We start from the raw sequence: 19489 nt of genomic DNA, 5'->3' as shown, positions 1-19489 counted from the left end.
ATGCGGGCTCATTTACACAGTTGAAGCTCGTAGTCTTCCGCCGTGACCATGTCGATACTAGTGCTGATCTTGTCGGTCCTCCTGGGTTATGCACTTGCGGCGAACGTGCCTCGCAGCAGTGACTGCGTCGGCACCATAGCGTCGTTGGACGACGTTGCTGCTGCCCAGGAGTGCTCGACCGTGAACATCGAAGGATTCACTGTTCCGGCCGGTGAAGGTTTCACCCTGTCTCTCATAGACGGCGCGACTGTGAACTTGCGTGAGTGACGTTCTCACTCTTCGGGGGATGCCCGCGGTTTAACTGCGCGAGGTAGAGGGAGATGTTTTATTTGGCAATATGAGCTGGACGGGGCCCTTGTTTACTATCAGGTAATATCACACATCAACGTCAGTGTTACATATGATTGACGTACGGACAGCGGAAATGATATTACTTGTGAGGGGTTTTGCTGGATATAACGATTTGCACTCAACTTCTGGTCATAGTCAACGGTAACGGCCACAGGTTCGACGGAGGAGGACCCTTCTATTGGGTTAGTGTAATGAGGTCAAGGGTAATATCAAGGCTCTGACCACCCTCATATTTACAGGATGGTCTGGGTTCGAATGGGGGCATAACCAAGCCGCGTCCCATGCTGAAGTACGTCTCACAATTGCCTCGTGAATAAACAATACTTAGCCCCGATGATCAGGATCAAAATGTCCGGCAGGTTCTCTGTGAGATGCTCGCCCCGCGATTTGCACCGCCGAGCTTTTGTCTCATACGTCTTGTACTTACACACAGGACCTCTACGTTGTCAACTCGCCTGCCCAGACTTTCTCAGTTTCCAACCCGGGTCCTCTGGTCATTTCTTCTGTTACCGTTGACGACTGTACGTATTATTTTCATCCGTACAATAATCACTAGTCCCTGACGTTGTTCTAGCTCAAGGAGATTATCCCAATGCTCAAAGCAACGGTCTGGCGGCAGGTAATTCTATATCTGACAATCTGCGTGTTGTAAACTGATTTGTGTATGCAGGGCATAATACAGACGGATTCGACGTCAGCACTACTGACCTTACGATTGAAAACAGGTCGGTTTTCTACTTCCTTAACTCATTGGTGCACATAGAGGCTGACCGCAACCATAGTACGGTTCACAATCAGGTATGGTAATGCTACAGATACGTCGTTGGCTTCTTCTCTGACGTCGCTTTGAACAAACGTAGGATGATTGCATTGCCATCAACGAAGGCTCCAACATCGTTTTCACCAACAACGTCTGCACGGGTGGCCATGGGATATCTATTGTAAGCTATATTCGCCCGCGGGGGATTCGAAGCATATGAAAGCAATTCTTCATCATACAGGGTTCAATCACCTCGAACCGCACCGTATCCGGCGTAGTAATCTCCAACAACCACATTGCGAACGAGTAAGTCGGCATTGTAGCCAGTGAGCCCGTCTGACCAGTGCAATCAAAGACAGCAGGCGATCCGCATCAAGACAGACGCGGTGGCGACGAATAGCAGCGTGTCCAATATCACCTACAGTGTGCGTCTCTTCCCAGATGGTGCTTGCTCCACCTCAGTTACTCATCCCTCACAGGGCAATACCGCCACAAACTTGACGAAGTTTGGCATACTCATTGATCAGGTGGGTGTCCTGTCCTTTGAACGACAGATGTGGGCGGCCCGGGCTGATCTGCGTCTGATAGAGTTACCCCAGCACCCTCGGCGTTCCTGGTGCTGGGGTGAAGATCTCCGTAAGTTTCTCTCTGCTTGGACCTGAGCCAGACATTCACATGCATCGCGCAGAATATCAATTTCATCGAGGCCGAGTCTATCATCTCCGTGGCCAGTGGGGCTGACCGCGTTGCCGTCAATTGCGCGGTGGGAGGTTGTCTAGGTACTTGGGATTGGTCGAGCTTGACAGTCAGCGGTGGTAAAGCTGGACCTATCAACAACTTTACTGGAATTGAAGGTTTCAGTCAGTAAATAATCAAGGATAATACTAGCGCAATGCATGTACCCATGTAATGACTCGGGCGCACACTGAAAGAATCCTTCACTACATCAAAGCCGAAGTCGAGTACTGTCAATGGCAGTGGATAATCTCGGGGCCGAATGTAGAAGGCATTTCGGCGCGAACCGTAAGGTCACTAAGATCAATTGAAACCGTAACCTGCAGAACCTCGGCCAGGGGGGTCTCAACACTCGGGAGCCGTGCAGGAACGAGCTCGAAGCCACAATGAAAACAAATACCATATGCGGTAACATACCAGACACCGGGCCTTGGGCGGTCCGCTAATAATAGCTCCGAGCTTCTCCCCTCCCATTACAAGCATACGAGACCGAGGCTGGTCTGATAGAGAATACCATTCGAATGATTCCTAGGGTAGCGTGAATCATCCAGTGACTTGCAACATATGGCATGGCCTTTGTCCTGCGGTCGTCGGACTGGCCAGAACGCGTTGCCACCTGGGCCGACGCAGAGGTTACCGGGCTTCTGCAAGCATAACATTTTCCGGTTTGTCTCCGTGCAGCATATAAAATGTCTGCGTAAAGGGCCTGGTTGAGCAGGTCCTCAGCCATGTTGTCCTTCACCGTGCTGTCTTCGATTTTCTTAGCGGGGGCTGCTGCAGCTGCGAGGGTCCCGCGCAGCGCTGACTGCACCGGCACGATATCCTCCTTGGATGATGTCTCCAGCGCGCAAAAGTGCTCCACGGTCAATATCAATGGCTTCACCGTGCCCGGTGGGCAAGGGTTCACCCTGTCCTTGGTTGACGGCGCTACCGTCAACCTTAGTACGTACCGACTGATATGCCTCTTCCGTTCCGTGCTGATTTTGGGACACCAACACAGAAGGAGACGTGCTCTTTGGTAACAAGAGCTGGGCAGGACCCCTGTTCACCATCAGGTTAGTTGTATTCCCACGATCCTGGATGCTCCCGTAGTCTCATTACTTTCATCCGTGCAGTGGTAAAGGTGTAACGTGTGAGTGACACAATACTCCGTTGCCCTCAAGATTTGACTACGGAGCTTGAATATCTTATTCATAGTCAATGGCAATGGCCACAAGTTCGATGGTGGAGGACCATTCTACTGGGTAAAGCAGGATGCATCAGTCGAGATATCGCCTACTGATCCGCATCCAGGACGGTCAAGGTGGCAATGGCGGTGTGACAAAACCGCGCCCGATGCTCAAGTAAAATGATATATTAATTGCTGCAGTTCGTCCACTGACCACAGAGTTATCACAGGATCAAAATGTCGGGTACCTTCACCGTGTGTATTCTCAATCCAATGACTGGCCGTCGCTTGATATTGACTTACGTCTCCTTATCTTATTGTCACATCCTGTAGAACCTGAACGTCGTCAACTCTCCCGCGCATGTGTTCTCTGTATCTAACCCCGCCCCGTTGACCATATCCAAGGTCAACATCGACGACTGTGTGTGAACGCGTCCCATGTCTAGCTCGCATCGACTCATGACCGCCCTGTATTATAGCCCAGGGAGATAAGCCCAATTCCCAGAGCGGTAGCAAAGCAGCTGGTAAGGTGGCTTCCCCTCTGACGCATGGAAGTGACTCAATCCGACTGCGTACCCTAGGTCACAATACTGACGGCTTCGACGTGAGCACCAACGACCTCACCATCGAGAATTGGCGAGTCGTTAATCTCGTCACGTACTGAAGTATACACTGATACGTCTACTCCATCCTTCAGCACCGTCAAGAACCAGGTAAGCATTCTCTTCCTAGTCATCATGTTTAGGGTACTTAGGAACCGTCAGGACGACTGCATTGCGATCAACAAAGGGACCAACATTGTCTTCAAAGACAACACCTGCTCTGGCGGACATGGGATCTCCATCGTATGCGCTTTCCTCACCCAAATCTATCATGGCCTCATTCGATCTTCTTACCGCAGGGTTCTGTCAAGTCTGACGCGACAGTGTCCGGCATAACAGTCACCGGCAATACCATCATTAACAAGCACGTTGCTCTTTGTTCCTACGCTGGTATATGACTGACGAGGGATCTGGGCACGGCAGCGACCAGGCATTACGCATTAAGACGGTCAACGATGCTACCAACAGCAAGGTGACCAATGTTACCTACTCAGTCAGTTAATGTTCGTGTTGGGGATCTGGATGTGCGAGCTTACGCATTCACAGGGCAACACCGGAACCGGGTGCAGGAGGTTCGGTGTCATAATTGATCAGGTGCGCCCAGCATGCAATGTACTTGGGGCTGCTGATGGATAATATCCCATGCAGAGCTACCCAGACACCTTGGGAACTCCTGGAGGTGGTGTCGAAATTTCGGTACGTGGCATTCTACCGAGCTTGTCTCCTTTGAAGTACTCAAGCACAACGCCTTCTATCCTGCAGGACATCAATTTTGTAGGGGCTACCAACTCCATCAGCGTTGCCAGCGACGCAGATCGGGTGGCGGTCAACTGTGCTTCAGGAGGCTGCACAGGTACGCAATGGGCACATTTACTTTTTATGCTGAGTACCATTACTGACTTTCGACGGAAGGCACCTGGGATTGGTCCGCCTTGAAAGTGTCTGGTGGAAAAGCCGGTCCCATAAATGGGTTTAGCGGTATCAAGAACTTTAGCCAGTGATCATGAAGCAGGCGTCGAGGTACCTCATGCACTGGTCATTCACCGAGACGTGTGGGGCACGAATTGCTCGGGAAGAGAGCTTGCCCTGTTCTCCTGCTTGAATGAAGGCCCCAAATACACTGGACACTCTGACATACGATCGGTGTAGGAGCATAAGGGAAATCCGCATTTGATGCATGTCTAATAATAAATGTTACATATGTATGTATGTGACCACACCGAGCCCCTATCGAACATAAGTTGGAGACAAGAAATCCAGGCAAATAATAAGCTAAGGACGAAAGGAGTGAGGTGGATGCACGATGAAAGAGCGGATAGAGTCCTCGTCGGCCCCGATGCGGGGATAGGCACGGCGCGAAGAACAGCGAAGATTAGGCAGAATGCGGCAGTGCTGAGAGGGTCGAGAGTACAGAAGGACGAACAAATGTACACAATAATGATGATCCCAAATGTATCGATACGACAGCGAGAAGAGAGGCAGTGGAGGCAGGCCGATGGTCCCGGGAGAAGATGAAGGATGCGATGGTGTAAGATGCAGCAAAGCGAAGCAACGGAGGCCGAGAGCGATACAGGCAGGAAAGAGTGCAACAAGCTCATGTCACGTAGAGCGTCACCTGGCCGCCAGGTCGGTACGACTCGAAGGCCATTTGCACGTCCTCCGTGGAGCCGAGAGAGACCATGTCGCCATCTTCGTCCTTGTACTTGACACGTAACGGACCGTCATCTCGCCGAGGACCGCAGAGGCGGATCTTCCTTCCTACTCGCTCGACAAGTTCCACGTACTCTGTAGACTTCGGGACTTGGATAACAAAGATGTCTTCATGGAAGTGAACCTTGACCTTCACTTGCGGGCCCGGCGTCTTCCCGTTTGCAAGATGGTCGAAATTCTGCGAGCGCGAAGGTCGAAGAGCACCTCCTAGCGAAGAATCACTCGATCCGTACGGCGTGATCGGAGAAGTCGTCTGTGGAGAGTAGTCTGAGCTGTCACCAGTCGACTGACTGGAGCCACTCCCTCGCTTGCTGAACCCATTCTGTGCTCGAGACTGGTCTGTCCAGGGTGTCGATGTCGGTAGAGGAGGTGGGACCTGCTTCGGTACATATGCCGTCGGCTGGCTGGCACTCCTTGTACGCATCGAAGGTAGACCATTCGGGGGAAGGGCACCAGCACCGTTGGGGGCGTCATATGCGGCCTTCAGCTTCGACGAGCTGAACTGGCTCCGGAGCTTAGGCTTGACGCCTGTACCAAAGCTAGCGTCGGAGGCGTGACTCGCAACACTAGCAGTGGAAGACAAGCGCGTGGTAGGAGGTCGGTTCGCCATCGGTCCCTGCGGCAATCCGGGCATCGGTGGCGGGTGAGGCAGCGACGGGCTCGCCATCCTTGACATAGTTGCATTCACGTCATACCCGTCACGATCCACCGAGCTGGGCACGTTTGACCTACGGCCGTTGACGGGTGTCCCACGCCCTGACGGAGGCCGGCTAACTGCGGGCGGATAGTCTTCGTATTCGTCGTCGGGATCTACGTCAAACCCCTCGTGCCCTGGATAGCCGTAAGGTCCACCGCCATGAACATTAACGTACCCCCCATTGATCTGCTCTTCGCTGCTGTAAGGACTTGACTGGCGGTTTACCCTACCGTTCATGGGTCCCGGGTAGGGCGGTAAGGTGCCGTAGCTAGTCTGCGAAGTCGTAGAGTACGTCTTCTCATGGGCGTAGGACATGTGAGGCGGCCGAGATTGAGGTGCTGGACTGGTGCTGTTGGTCATCTGAGACAAGAATTTGGATGTGTTCCGCTCGGATACCCTCCTAGCAGCAACCTCGTTGATGAGACGGTTGATAGCAGCCTCCCACTGCTTAAGTTGCTCGTCTGTTCGGCACCGCAGAGTGAAGTGTTCCAAGTCGTCTTCTCCCTTCCACCACACCGCAAGAGAGTATCCTATACGGCGCGTCAGCCACTCATCAGCCACTAGACAGATCTCAATACTAACCGGACTTGGTATTCGGAGCAGCCTGGGTCACATTATTCAGGAAAATGCGACCCTTCAGCAAAAGGGGAGTGTTCTTTTTCTTCGGGGGTCCGACGCCACCCGGCAAGGGCGTCGTCGACCCATTAGGCTGCTTCTTCAAGAGCGAGTTGCTCTTATTGACCTTCTTTCCGTTGATCTGGGATTGCGACGCCTCTTTGCAGCAGAGGATAATCTTCTCGAATAAAAACACATGGTATTCCCTGTCGACGTCGGATTTGGTAACCACGAAGATGTCGTCCAGCAACAGGTCGCCAAAGTTGGAGAGATGATGACCTTTCCAATCTTCGACGCGGGATTCGAGATTCTTCACCGTTTGTTTGTTCTCAGCCCTGCGCTGCGCTTCATTGATCCTATCCGTGATTCGTTTCGCGGCAGCGCAACCTTGCTTGAGCTCTTCTAAATGAGGATACTCGCTCGCAGGAGAGGCCTTGATAAGAGACTACGGCAACGGCACTTAGAAGCCTATCGCGCAAAAATACAAATCGTTCACTCACCTCAAGCAACAGCGGATATTTGCAGATTCGCTGCACGGGCTTAATTAGGAAGGCGGGCAACTCGGATTTGACATTGATCAGATGGTTATGGCTCTGGAGAAATTGCTTTGTCAGCATGCCGGATATTGCCGATAGCGCCCCCGCTCGCGACAGCTGGGTTACCAGGCCAACACGACCGCGTGCACGCTAGAAACGCCTAGCGTATGCCCAGCAGAAAGCACTCACCATAAGGTTCTGTTCCTCAGCCAACATAATATCTTGTGCGGTATTGTAGTTCGCGCAGTAGGGCTCGTAGACTGCGAATTCTTCTTCCTATTGTTCCCAAACGAGCGTCGGAGGAATGGAATGAGCAAGGTCCGATGGGATAACAATGGGAGCGCCAAAGTCAGCACAAGAATGCAACCTGGCTCTAGCGCCTCGAGGAGAACTTACACATTCGATGAAATGGACGCCCCAATGCTGATCCTTCCATGACATTTCGGCGGTGCCTTCAAACCGGATGAGGAATTTCCGCTGGAAGTTCAGCAGCTTGTTGAGATTAGGGAATAGCAGGTGTATAGTGTCTTGATCTATGGTATTGCTTTGAGATAGCGAGTTGGAGTAATTCTTGCTCCGCAGGTCAGATAACGTATAGCACAAGCAGAGGAGAAAGCCGGGCGCACCTGCATTACTTCCAAATCCTGCACATATTTGCGCTCGGTCTCGACCATTTCCCGTATGATATTCATCCGCGCCGCCTCCTGTGCGTTTGCGGGTGTAGAAAAATGAGTGGGGTCGGATGTCACTAAGGATTCGGATGATTCGTGAGATGGGAAAACAGAAGGAGGGGACGAGGGCGGAGCCTCCAGGAAGACTTCTTCGGGAAGTCGGTCTACGAGCGTCGTTACGGTCTTGACGGCCTGTATTGCGTTCCAGATACTGCTCGTGGTGTCAATACAACAGAGTACTTACCTTGACAAAGCCGTCGTTGCTATGCCTCTCCCACAAGTCCGTCACGGTGAACTGCTCGCACTCCGGGACCTGCCTGATCTGCATGGCGAACAAAGCAATGGCGCGCTTCTTCGTGCGCTCATTGTTGACGTCGACTGAGCTGGGGTCGGTGTCGACGGCTATGGGGCTGATCGGCGGGGGAAGGAGGTTGAATATGTAGCAGAGCGGGAAGCCGAGTGCGAAGCAGTCCCATAGCTGGGTGACGGGGTCTGTCGACTGACGCGACGAGTCCGGGGGCGACGAAAGCGCAAAGTAGTCAGGAAAAGCGGGAAGGCGCATGAGGCGGGCGCGTAAGGCGGAACATTGCTGGTAAAGAGAGGTGGAGGACGAGGCTGCTTTGTTGAGGAGAGTGTTGTGGGCGACGGGGGTCTCGATCTGGAAGCCAGCGTTGGAGACGATGGACTTTTTGCGTCCAGCGACGGTGGACATGGCGTGGGCGGAAGGAAGGGGTCGGCTCGCCGAGTGCTGTAAGGAAGAAGATGAGTACTGCCCTGTTCGTCTGATACGGACGGCTCCCACGTTTCAAACTCCGCCAACGACCTTGATGCACAAACACGCCACAACACAATCACTGCTTCGCGTAGCCGTAACAGAAGAAGAATGGGCAGCGACCAAAACGTTCTTCCAGTGGGCGTGCTTTCCGTTCAGAGTATGTTGAACGGTGGAATCTCTGACTTTGCCCGTAAAGTTGCAATGTTGTGCAGCAACGGGACTGATCGCAAGACGGACCAGGCTCGGGCAGGGGCGGGGTTACTGCCAAAACAGGCCGTCCCGTTCTCATTCGAACACGGCTCGACCAATCACCAACATGCGCCCGTGGGTCTCGCCTGCGCCTCCTGATGCCGCTCCTTCCCTCTCGATTCTCTTTCCAGGTCAACGAGGCCCCGCTCTGTCTGCAAGTCTTTCTCAACGCCGAGTACTAGTATGCCCGGTGGGAAGTACCGGTATCATAACTGCCTCGCTGACAAGTGCCTTGGGTACCGGGCGGCTGGCTATGAGAGATCCCGTCTTATCAACCCTACGATGGTAGTATATATTTGTGGGTCCTGGAAGCAACTCTCTAAGCGTTGCTCCAAGAACCTATGTTATTGGTGCGTTTCTCGCCTTGAACGTGTTTGGAGGTCTATCTCTATCAACGCTGCTCAATAGAAAGCGGAACTATGATATATCTATGTATCATATCGTATTGGAAGATTGGAACGAGGCGTACCGAAGGTAATATTTCAAGGACGTGTACATCCTCGTACTCATGAGAGCCCGACCACGCGTCATCCTATTCAATGTACAGTCTATCAGTTTACGTCCGTCACGTCATCACCCCGGCAGCGGGATGCTGTCGGAACCTATGATATAGGTACCAATCGATGCTCTTCTCAAATCATCTTGTGGCTTGTGGGTCGATGCCTACAAATGATATTCGGGGTTCATTCCTCCATCGTTTAGGCCTGCGGTCCAATAGCGGTTGTACATCACGGTTCGTTCGGTATTTGCTCTGTCGTGGGGAGATCGCGAGATTGTCATTGTATGACACCTTTGCAGCACCCGAGCCCGACTTCAATTTGCCGAGCGAGCATTTGCCGGGTCGCCGGCACCTCCACTTAGTTGATTGATTGGCCTTCGAAGCACCCTCGCATTGCACTCTATCATGATGACGATGGCCCAGTGACTGCTGCAGATCATCCGGATCTGCTCGTGCGTTGATGGCGCATGTTTACCATCTCATTCGAGGAACACTGAGCAGAACTCATAGTCAGTATCGATGAGCTGCGCTTGTATGATCCGCTCTAATACAAAACCCCTGAAAACAACTATTCCTCTATGCGCTATAAGTGTATCATCAAAGCAATGAACGCGGCGAGAATAGCACTGCGTACATCGAATGGAAGGGCAGCGCTATCCCTATGAATGGAGATGACACTAAACCGATTGTGGTGTACGTACCTGTTGTCCCATCACGTATTTTCGGGCGAGCATGGGAGTCCGCTGTCCTCGGCACATGCGGAATGGTAAGGGCAAGCAGATATACATGCGCAGACCATTCAGCCGAACCGGGTACTCATCTGTGACGAAACACGTACAAGCTTGAGCAAATGTTCCGTCCAAAGTGTTCAGCGGCAGGAAGGCGAACAAGGATCGCGGGGGTTGTGTTTTGTATCGTTCCCGATATATCGCCCCATCCACGGACATGCCATATATCAGCGCTGACACGGATATTGACGGCGAGGGGACCGAAATAGTCCCATACCCGACTTCACACCAAAATAGAGAGCAGACGCGCAGCTTACTACACTTGGTCGGGTCGGCCTTTCAGGGGTCGCGCGCAATCCGGTTCAAACCCATGAAGTAGTGTGAGGAACAGCGAACTATCCCATAGACGGCTTGAAGGCGATGCCTCTCTCATCCGACCAGGTACGGAAGCAGAGCCTTACGAGATGATATGTCCCACAAGACAAACCGGATAGACCTTTGACGTGGTAGAACAGAGATGTCAGTTCGGAAATAACCCTCTGAGCACTAGCCTCATCCCGGTGGAAGCCTGGAGGAGGCTAAGTCCTTCCGCTCTGGATGTGCGCGCCATGATACGCGTACTACCATTGACAGTGCGACCTTCGGGAGGGACAAAATTGACATAAAAGAGGGGGCATTGACCGTCATTGCAGCATACGCACCCCAAGTGGCAGTATCCGTCAGAGACTCAGAGTACAGCAGATGGATTGTTTGACTTGGAGTATATCAAGAGAGGTCCAGAATATAGTTCGAACTCCGCGGGAAAAGAGACGCCGATGTCTGATTCGCTGACGCGCTCGGGACTCCAACCACCACGCCCCCAATACCCATCCTTCTGGCCAAGACCCATGGCACCCACTCGAGGAAATAACCGTCGTGGCCAACGCGCCCGGGACGCTGAACGCGATGCTGCAACCGAGAACCATGGCCCGCTCAGCAGCGAATTGTTCCTGGAGCCCATGATGGGCACGCCCCTGTCTTTGTACATCGAGAAAGACGTTCAGGACAGGGATGAGCTCGTGGAACTGATCGTGGTAAGTTCAGCTTTTCGAGCAACATATGAAGTCGAGGAAGCTACTTCTCTTGCGATGTGTACCTCCCGGTGTAATAGAGCTTCGTGATATTGCATTGCGTGTCTATTCCTGTGCAACCCTGGCTGCCGGCGCGCGAAGTCCTGACAGATACTGATGCATGTTTGACAGGCTAACGGTGGCATTGTCTCTCAGAGTTATAGTGGTGTGCCGTACATCCTTGGTACGTAGGGCAGAGGACCATTGGGATTCCATCTTGACGCTGCATCCGCGTCTCATGCACCCCTTTGCCTGACCCGATCGCATTTGCCAGTTGATCCGCATAAGGAATCGGGTCAGAATCTATATCGTCAATATGCCGGAAAGAAAGGCAAGATGGTACTCGATTCTCGGTGGGTCAGAGAGTGCGTCAAGGCTGGGGCCCTTCAAACCTACCAAACGAACTTTGCGGGATGCAAAGTGACCGGCACCGAGCAGTAAGCACGCCGAAAATGTATTTTCTGCGTCAATCATTCAGTAGCTGTACAGGGTGGGTCAGTCAATGCAACCGCTTGCCTCTACGTCAACGCCGAATACTACTCCCCGACGCACGACGCGACAGCAGGCCCAAGAGGCCCAGGCTCACGAGATGGCCATGCAGACGAACCAAGTCGCCCAAGTGCCACAACCGCCTCCACACATCATGGCACCTCAGCCTGTGCCGGTGGACGGTATGGTCCACCCTCAGACCGCATTCTCTTACCCGTATCCCGTTATGCACCCGCATCCGGGCGCTATGCATCCTGCAACCGCCGCTCCGCCTCAGTCATGGCAAGCGGCCAACGGGATTGCTCCCCAGCAGACTCATATCGCACCGGCTCCTCCAATGATGGCTGGTCAGACACATGAGTACGACCAGAGACGGTGGGACGAGTATCATCGGCATATACAGCCTGCCCCAATGATGGGCGCTCCCCAGCCGACGTATGACTACAGATATAGGGATGACCAGGCACAGGCATGGGTGAACGGCGTCGCCAACACGAACGAATATTACCAGCAGCCAGTAAGGGCATAGTATTGGGTACCTGATCGCCGGATTGACCCTCGGCTTTAGCAATACGAGCAGACTTACGAACAGCCGCAAGCATATATGGAAGATCCAGGTCCATCCACGTCCACTGATGCGATAATGACAGACGATACAGAGAGAACCAGAGGTCGCAAGAAATCCCGCCCTCCAGTGAGTTATTCCAGCAATCGTGTCGCCTTCGTGTCCCTGAGATAGAAGTAGCACGCAATGCCAGCCCCCCCAGCATCTTCGTTGGTGGCGAAGCCTCGCAATCCTCCAGCACGGTCGCCAACTCCCCCTACGCGTGTGATCAAGAGCACGTATGGAGGGAACTTATTCACTGGCGACGACATCGAATATCTCAAGAAGTATATCGACTACTGCCAAGCTCAAGGGCTTGTCTTGAGGTAACCATTCTGCTATTCTGTTCGAGTTCTTCGGCAGCATTCTAACGCTACCATGGCAGTCTCCGAGAGATATGTGAGCGTGTTGCAGTTAAGGTGAGCCTCTAGTTTCTCACACGCATAAGACCGGTATTGACTGGAGAGTGGAATATCATCATGAAGGCACCGCATCATACGTACGTGAAACTCTCAGCCTGCGACACGTGCAGAAATACTAAGGGTCGTCGAGCAGATTTTATTCGTGGCGCCGCTATTGCAACAAGCATCAAATTCGGCTTGGTGGTTATGTCATGGATGTCGACCGGTCCCCTTCACCTGGTCAAGAAGGGGAAGAAGAACCTGTGATGGAAGAGGCTACGCGCCATGGTGTCGGTGCTGCTGCAATCAGGACCGCACGTCAACGAGCTCAAGCCGAAGCTCTTGTCCCGCGAAACCGTTCGCCTACTCCTCCGAGGTCCCTGTACAGGAGCACTACGGGGAAGGGCGTGGCTTTCACAGAAGAGGATGTGAGCTTCCTTGTCCGTTTCTTGGCATACCGCAAGTGAGATCGTGCAACTCTTGTTGGAGTGCTTGTATTCTTATTGAATATTGTCAGAGCTCAAGGCAGGCTTGACATGGTGGCATTCTGGAAGGACGTCGCTGCGAAGGTAAGTCTTCATGTATCCTTTGGACTGACAGACCGCTGACGTACCGACATTTAGGCTCCCCATCATTCGCGAGCATCCTGGATGAAATTCTGGCGACGGCATAAACATGAACTTGAGTACGCGGAGGGCCAGGGTCCCGAGGAGGATCCGTTGCCGGTACCTCCTGAGAAGAAGATGCGGTACAGCAAGGAGGACGACGTGCTGCTCGCCCAGTATTTTGCCAATAAACCTGAAGGAACGTCTGATAAGGTCTTCCAACACTTTGCCAAATTGGTGGGTGCGGATGAACATGGTTCGGTTCGCTCTGAGCTGATTTGTTAACCCCTCAGCACCCTCATCATCCTTGGAAGGGCTGGCAGGAGCATCACCGGATACATAAGGCAAAGATCGATCATATGATCAAACGTATACACAACGGCCAACCTCCTGAGGATGAAGCAGTGTAGTTAATTTCTTCCCCTTCGATTGCCCAGGCATTTCCTCCGCCTTCCATTGTATTCTATCCTCAATACCGCGATAATAATCAAGCTTATAGTACTGTATAATCCGACTTCCAGAATTTCACAAGCAGACGATTCTGATCGCAAGTGTGGCATGCGACTCGGTGTGGCCAAAGTTGTAGATTGACCATTCAATGTCATCATAACAGGGTTCGACGTGAGAAAGCTGGGAATTGACATGGCCGCGGAGTCTCGAGAATACCGAATCCCCTCTTTTCCTGAACTTTAGAAACGCTCGTCGTCGCTTTGCTCTGTAGTCTGCATCGTAACCTCAGTGCAATACTAACATGCCCGAACTCGTCGCACACCGTATCGTTCCTGGCGCGCCCCCGCCACCACCTGTGTCCAAGTCTCAGAAGAAGAAGCGTAAGACTGCTAAGAAACCCGGGGACGCGCCAGCAGAATCTCCTGTAGCTGTGCCCGACGCGACATCCGCTGCCCTCGTCGACAAGGCTCCTACCGAAGCGGATGTGAGAGAGGGATCTGTCGCGCCGGAGCTGGTAGCTAAACCTGAAGACGGTACCCAACCAAATGAACCTTCGAAGCCGGCTCCGTCTGTGGAGCTTGTGCACAAGAGGATAAAACACGTTGGCAAGAAGATTGTGAGTATTTAACATACTCTATATCCGTCTTCGATGCGTGATCAAAGAATGTGGGGAGCCTGGGATTGACGCTACTCCAATCGCGATGTAGGCTCGAATAAATACATACTCTTCCAAACCTCCTGAAGAGCTCAATGAAGACCAGAGGCGTACGTTAAAGACTCTGCCCGGTCTTGAAGCAGTTCAGAAAGAACTGGAGGAGGTTAAAAAGGCTCTTGAGGTGAGTACTCCTGTTACATGTCATTGAACGGAGGTAAGGAACTAGTCATCCAGGCTCTGGAGCTGGAAGAGGCTCAAGAAGAGGCCTTGAGGCGTGCCGAGGCCCGAAGAGCTGAAGAGCAGCGCATAGCCGAGGCCATCGCGTCCACGGAGGTAAATCAGCTTGCTTTATGTTTAGTTGCTGCTCACTTCTGTCGGGCAGAGGGAGTTCATCTCTAGAACCGCTGATATGCTGGCTTTCCTGCGCTTGCCTAACCTGCTATCGTCTGGTCACCCTTCTGCATTGGCTTTGAACCTTGATGATACCGAGGGGACCGCTGTCTACTCTGCCACTGAAGTTCTACTGGGAGAAGATATCGACGGCAAACATCATATCCTCAATGGTCTGTACTCAAGTGAAGGAGAATTCAACGGTGTAGCATGTATGTTTTGCACTTTCACCATGCTGCTATGTCTTACTCACGACCTGTAGTCTCTCGACTACTTGAGATCACCAGGACTTATCTCAATCCTCCAGTCGCCCCATCCACTGTTCCCGATGAGGTGGACGCCAGTTCGGTAGCGCCCGTATCTGAGGTTGGCGTCAATGGACATGTACCGGAGCCTCAGGTTGGTGTTGCGGGCGTGCCTTCATTTGCTCCTACAGGTGGTTTCCATTTCATGCAAGATAGTGAATTGGAGTCGCCGTCCTTTGAACCCGAGGAATCTTCATGGACAGTGGTGCCAGAGCCTGTCGCTGAAACTGCGCCGGAGACCCACGTAGAAGAGGTTGTAGAAACTGTCGAGACTGTCACCGGCAACGGCGACGTCGTGGTGGAAGAGACTGTCACAGTCGCGGTAACCACTGAGGAGCCGGTAAGTCATAAGGTTTGTCGCTTGTGAGCACGGAACTCTGACATATGGTACAGGCTGCGCCTGCGGCTGACGAGGGGGTTAACTGGGCAGACGATGAGGAAAGTGGTCTGCCATCACTAGCCGGCTTACACGCCAAGTTCGGTACGTCAGGCACCGGGACTCCTGCTGAGGCTACTCAGCCCGTGGAGGCTGAGGTCCCCTCAGGCGGGCCTCATGCGAACGGCGTCAATGGCGTACCGCAGCCCCGTGAGGACGGCTTTGTGCCTGCGCGAGGCGGGAGAGGCAGAGGTAGGGGATTCAGGGGCGATCGAGGCGGATTCAGAGGAAGGGGAGGTGACAGGGGCGGCTTCCGCGGTGAGCACCGTGGTCGTGGCGGATTCAGAGGGGGGTTCAGAGGCGAGGGAGGTGAGAGAGGAGGTCCTAGGGGAGGTGAGTATTACAGCCTGGGCATTCATTACCTTGCTGACCACAGCGCAGGGTACCGCGGAAGGGGTGGCGGAGACGGGGAGTGGAGAGGTGGCCGCGGTCGCCCTCGTGGTGACAGAGGAGGTCTGTCTGCACAATTTTACGTCCCGCCGTTCAATTAAGCTCACTGCTGTTTCAGGTTTCCATGAAGCGCGAGGCGCCCCGCCGGCGTAATAACCTGGCGGTAAAAGGGCATCACTTGCCCACAAACAGTGTTACCGTTCTGAGCCTTGCTTTCCGCCCGCTTGGACCTTTTATGCTGTCAAGTTTCCGACTCCTGTACATACGCACAGTCGCAAGTCTCTTGCAATTGAGCCAGCTATCCTTATTTCAATTATCCATCCTGGCCAAGCTGATCGAACCGGGTTTAGACTGCATTTGATGCCCATCACAGCATTCCACGTACATGAGTACGTGGAGCCCGGGGTGTCCAGACACTTTCGATGCTGTTCGGATCAATGAAGTTACTGTATACCGGGGAGACGAAAGGCGTGAGTCTGTTTGCAACAGCCTCGCACTGCGTCGAAAGGAAGGCTGTTCCAGCCGTTTGCAGATTGATGGGCCCACTTTTCATAAATCATTTACAGTCGGACCACGTCGGACAAGCAATTTTAAGTCCCTGAGAGACGGAAATCAGACCATCAGGACTTCCCTACCTTCTTCCGACGTCCCTGGGACGCACTCCGACCCACTCCGACTATACGCGATTTTCTGGATTGGTGGTCCATCGATCTGCAAACGGCTGTCAAGCTTCAAGCTGTGAGCAAACTTCCCATGAACGGCACAAACTTCGGCTGCGCTCTATGTCCGACGAGCCTGGCATATGTGCTCAGATCCCGGTTGCGGTTGTAGTTTCCTGACTGCGTTTCAGTCACTTTTTGTCGGAGGGTGAGGTTATGGTTCGCGCCACAGCCCGACGATAATCGGTTCGGTTGATCGCGTCGCCCACGTGTGCCACGTGGAAGCGCTGACGCCGGCGGGAGAGCTGGGCGCCGCCAAATGCAGAGTTCATCCTTGTTTTACCGACCTTTCTACCAATCGCGACATTCTCGCCGATACCAGCTCCAGGAGCGACCACCCAGGATACCTTGTTCATAAGCTAGATCTCATATCCTATCTTTGTTTTATTCCGTCTATGTCGCGTCTCTCTCGGTCATGACCACGGCAGCAAGTGAACGGCCGTCTCAGGAAGGCTCCTCGTCCCAAGGAACTCTCGATGCTCAGCCAAAGAAAGAGAAGATGCAATGGCTGAGCCCGCAAGTGTCTTCGTACTTTATTGCGGGAGGGTGTGCTGGTGCTGCGTCGCGGACTGTTGTCAGTCCTTTGGAAAGATTGAAGATCATCCAGTGAGCCTCACTGTTCGTTATCCATGATCGCCGTCGAAAATTGACATCATCGGTCCATTTCTCGACATCGTGCAGACAAGTTCAGGCGCAGAATAGTGACAAGCAGTACAAGGGGGTATGGAGGAGTCTGGTACGGATGTGGAAAGAGGAGGGCTTCAGAGGCTTCATGAGGGGTAACGGGATCAACTGCTTGAGGATCGTCCCTTACAGTGCCGTGCAATTCACGACGTATGAACAGATAAAGAAGGTGCGCCGCTTACTGGATCTTCTAGTATAACTTTTCACATGTCCCCAGTTTTTTACGCGGAACGGTACTGCGACGCTGGATACTCCGAAGCGTCTGACGGCTGGAGCTCTGGCCGGCATTACTTCTGTCTGTACGTGACGAGACTGTCTAATTGACCGCATCCGGTTCATGTCTCCCTTTACTCTGATGTGCTACAGGTGCGACATACCCCTTGGACCTCGTTCGTTCCCGCCTGGCCATCGTGACCGCGTCCGTAAACCTGTCCTCTCAAGCTCCACAAGTTTCGAGCGCGGCCGCGACGCCCTCTCTGACGTCGGGTTATCACACGTCGTCGATATCCTCACCGCCGAAACTGAGTATGTGGACCATGACGCTGCAGATTGTACGGGAAGAAGGTGGAATCCGCGCACTCTACCGTGGCATGGTCACGACGGCTGTCGGGGTTGCACCGTACGTGGGGATCAATTTTGCCTCTTACGAGGCCTTGCGGGGAATCATCACGCCTCCCGGCAAGACAAGTGTAGTGCGCAAGCTGACGTGTGGCGCATTGGCAGGTGAGCACTCGTCAAGTCGTGATTCCAAAGTGCAACCGTCGAACGATAGAACCCAGGCTCGATATCGCAGACCCTGACGTACCCTTTCGATGTCGTTCGAAGGAAGATGCAGGTCACGGGGATGCCGTCCGCGACCAAATATAATGGGGCTGTCGACGCGTTTATTACCATCGCCCGGACCGAGGGCCTGAAGGGGCTGTACAGAGGGCTCTGGCCTAATCTGCGTAAGTCAATCATGATATTCTCATGGCAGCATCTGACAGGCCTGCTGGGATCAGTCAAGGTCGCACCGAGCATCGCAACGTCATTTTTCACGTATGAGCTCGTGAAGGAGTTTCTCGGTGCAGCATAGGCGTGCTGGCCAGAACGAAGGGTGGACACGATTCTTGTGTTATAGATGGACATTCAAACCGGACCAGAGTTATACATTAGCACGGAACAGCATAGTACATAGATCATGTCGGATACCGAATCTCAAGGCCATCTGATGCAGTGGGGTATTCTGATTCGAGGCACATGCGACCGTCTCAAGTGAGAAGCCTCCGGCCGGCGTTCGGGTGGCCTCCGTTAGGGAATAATGAAGCCATCTAGCCGAGCGTTGCACTCCTTATCCTGGCCACACCCACAGCTCCCCCTTCGTCGTCGTCCGCAGCGTCCGCGAAACATCGCTCGGCCTTGATGCGTGTACAGTCATAAAAGTATTTCTTGGTGCTTGGTGGGTCGCTGCGTGGTTCCCATCATTTCCCTTGCTGACCGCCTCGCTGTGTCCACATTGCTGCGCTGGCGCTCTCATCTAGCTTCAGCATTGCCCTGCTCGCGGATTCTCTCCTGTCGACAGTGCTTTCTGCGCCGTATATAACGTTGCATATCACGTTCGAGCTGGGTTCGATCTGATTACGCGCCCATCAGCATGGCTCCGGGCCAGCACCAGGCCACCACGAGCGGCGACGTGCCTTCGTCCCTCTCTTCTTCCTCGCTGTCCTCCTCGTTTTCGTCATCCGCAGCGTCCTCGATGCTCATGCATGGCGCTCCGCCTTCGGACTCTAGCCAGTCCGATATCGCGTCCCCTGATATCTCCGCGTCCCCTCCCACTCCCTCCAAGAAGCGCTTCTTCACTGCCCCCTCCGTATTCTCCCCCCAGCCACGCTCCTCGTCCCTGGCCGCTATGGGTCAAGCCTTCAGCAAGGGCCAGCAGTCGCCGTCGCCCGGGCCAACCCAGAGGAGTGGATCACCGGGCGCGCCGCCGTCTGCTGGGCAGAGGCTGAAGCGGGCTTTCGCAGGCCGCCGCAAAAAGTCAGATGAGGCATCCACCGCATCGAGCGATGGCCAAAGGCCCAGCGCGACGGGCAAGGAGCGTGCCGCCGACCTCAGTCCTCCCCAAATCACCTCATCTTCTTCCAACGACAGCCGACTCCAATACCGGACACAGCCAC

At 53.5% G+C, this 19489-nt stretch overlaps 6 protein-coding genes across 6 annotated transcripts; 5 read left to right on the top strand and 1 right to left on the bottom strand.

Moving 5' to 3' along the window:
• Positions 1-2078, top strand: GLOTRDRAFT_110574 (endo-polygalacturonase PG1). The gene is made up of 16 exons (XM_007866349.1): positions 1-259; positions 315-369; positions 420-436; positions 487-533; positions 591-640; positions 693-717; positions 785-872; positions 926-970; positions 1022-1080; positions 1138-1149; positions 1212-1292; positions 1353-1417; positions 1467-1536; positions 1591-1638; positions 1700-1747; positions 1800-2078. The coding sequence occupies exons 1-16, from the start codon at positions 49-51 to the stop codon at positions 1977-1979; spliced, it is 1101 nt and encodes a 366-aa protein (XP_007864540.1). The 5' UTR covers positions 1-48; the 3' UTR covers positions 1980-2078.
• A 496-nt stretch (positions 2079-2574) lies between these two features.
• On the top strand, positions 2575-4617 carry GLOTRDRAFT_104965 (uncharacterized protein; the record flags this gene model as incomplete). The annotated part of the gene is made up of 17 exons (XM_007866547.1): positions 2575-2788; positions 2847-2901; positions 2962-2978; positions 3044-3090; positions 3140-3189; positions 3245-3269; positions 3348-3435; positions 3494-3538; positions 3596-3650; positions 3712-3727; positions 3779-3859; positions 3916-3980; positions 4040-4109; positions 4163-4210; positions 4265-4312; positions 4379-4469; positions 4529-4617. 17 exons carry the CDS (start codon positions 2575-2577, stop codon positions 4615-4617), a joined length of 1104 nt encoding a protein of 367 aa, XP_007864738.1.
• Positions 4618-5210: 593 nt separating this feature from the next.
• Positions 5211-8557, bottom strand: GLOTRDRAFT_104964 (uncharacterized protein; the record flags this gene model as incomplete). The annotated part of the gene is made up of 7 exons (XM_007866348.1): positions 5211-6553; positions 6606-7083; positions 7139-7231; positions 7364-7450; positions 7571-7744; positions 7801-8037; positions 8090-8557. 7 exons carry the CDS (start codon positions 8555-8557, stop codon positions 5211-5213), a joined length of 2880 nt encoding a protein of 959 aa, XP_007864539.1.
• A 2426-nt stretch (positions 8558-10983) lies between these two features.
• On the top strand, positions 10984-13714 carry GLOTRDRAFT_38040 (uncharacterized protein; the record flags this gene model as incomplete). The annotated part of the gene is made up of 12 exons (XM_007865727.1): positions 10984-11169; positions 11338-11389; positions 11480-11642; positions 11695-12211; positions 12263-12388; positions 12440-12624; positions 12684-12717; positions 12784-12797; positions 12854-13162; positions 13217-13280; positions 13323-13541; positions 13598-13714. The coding sequence occupies 12 exons, from the start codon at positions 10984-10986 to the stop codon at positions 13712-13714; spliced, it is 1986 nt and encodes a 661-aa protein (XP_007863918.1).
• Positions 13715-13977: 263 nt separating this feature from the next.
• Positions 13978-16303, top strand: GLOTRDRAFT_110573 (uncharacterized protein). Its single transcript, XM_007866347.1, has 8 exons — positions 13978-14370; positions 14462-14590; positions 14644-14742; positions 14792-15011; positions 15062-15444; positions 15498-15873; positions 15922-15993; positions 16049-16303. Exons 1-8 carry the CDS (start codon positions 14056-14058, stop codon positions 16081-16083), a joined length of 1629 nt encoding a protein of 542 aa, XP_007864538.1. The 5' UTR covers positions 13978-14055; the 3' UTR covers positions 16084-16303.
• A 616-nt stretch (positions 16304-16919) lies between these two features.
• GLOTRDRAFT_58795 (mitochondrial carrier) lies at positions 16920-18572 on the top strand. Its single transcript, XM_007866346.1, has 6 exons — positions 16920-17255; positions 17331-17502; positions 17551-17632; positions 17700-18056; positions 18113-18280; positions 18335-18572. Exons 1-6 carry the CDS (start codon positions 17065-17067, stop codon positions 18406-18408), a joined length of 1044 nt encoding a protein of 347 aa, XP_007864537.1. The 5' UTR covers positions 16920-17064; the 3' UTR covers positions 18409-18572.
• Positions 18573-19489: the final 917 nt, after the last annotated feature.

This window comes from Gloeophyllum trabeum (genome assembly GCF_000344685.1).
Source record: "Gloeophyllum trabeum ATCC 11539 unplaced genomic scaffold GLOTRscaffold_00004, whole genome shotgun sequence".
Taxonomy (NCBI): Eukaryota; Fungi; Basidiomycota; class Agaricomycetes; order Gloeophyllales; family Gloeophyllaceae; genus Gloeophyllum; species Gloeophyllum trabeum.
The sequence above is the reverse complement of the archived record's forward strand: the minus strand, read 5'-3'. Positions and strand labels throughout refer to the sequence as shown.

What these genes read in the sequence shown, in the direction of transcription:
- GLOTRDRAFT_110573 (XM_007866347.1), top strand. Translation starts at nt 14,056, where the DNA reads ATGCCCGAACTCGTCGCACACCGTATCGTTCCTGGCGCGCCCCCGCCA. An exon ending in AGGTTAAAAAGGCTCTTGAG is followed by an intron (nt 14,591 to 14,643) that starts GTGAGTACTCCT and finishes CTAGTCATCCAG; the next exon opens with GCTCTGGAGCTGGAAGAGGC. An exon ending in CCCTCGTGGTGACAGAGGAG is followed by an intron (nt 15,994 to 16,048) that starts GTCTGTCTGCAC and finishes CTGCTGTTTCAG; the next exon opens with GTTTCCATGAAGCGCGAGGC.
- GLOTRDRAFT_58795 (XM_007866346.1), top strand. Translation starts at nt 17,065, where the DNA reads ATGACCACGGCAGCAAGTGAACGGCCGTCTCAGGAAGGCTCCTCGTCC. An exon ending in GAAAGATTGAAGATCATCCA is followed by an intron (nt 17,256 to 17,330) that starts GTGAGCCTCACT and finishes GACATCGTGCAG; the next exon opens with ACAAGTTCAGGCGCAGAATA. An exon ending in CGTATGAACAGATAAAGAAG is followed by an intron (nt 17,503 to 17,550) that starts GTGCGCCGCTTA and finishes ACATGTCCCCAG; the next exon opens with TTTTTTACGCGGAACGGTAC.
- GLOTRDRAFT_110574 (XM_007866349.1), top strand. Translation starts at nt 49, where the DNA reads ATGTCGATACTAGTGCTGATCTTGTCGGTCCTCCTGGGTTATGCACTT. An exon ending in GTGGCCATGGGATATCTATT is followed by an intron (nt 1,293 to 1,352) that starts GTAAGCTATATT and finishes TTCATCATACAG; the next exon opens with GGTTCAATCACCTCGAACCG. An exon ending in TGTCCAATATCACCTACAGT is followed by an intron (nt 1,537 to 1,590) that starts GTGCGTCTCTTC and finishes CATCCCTCACAG; the next exon opens with GGCAATACCGCCACAAACTT.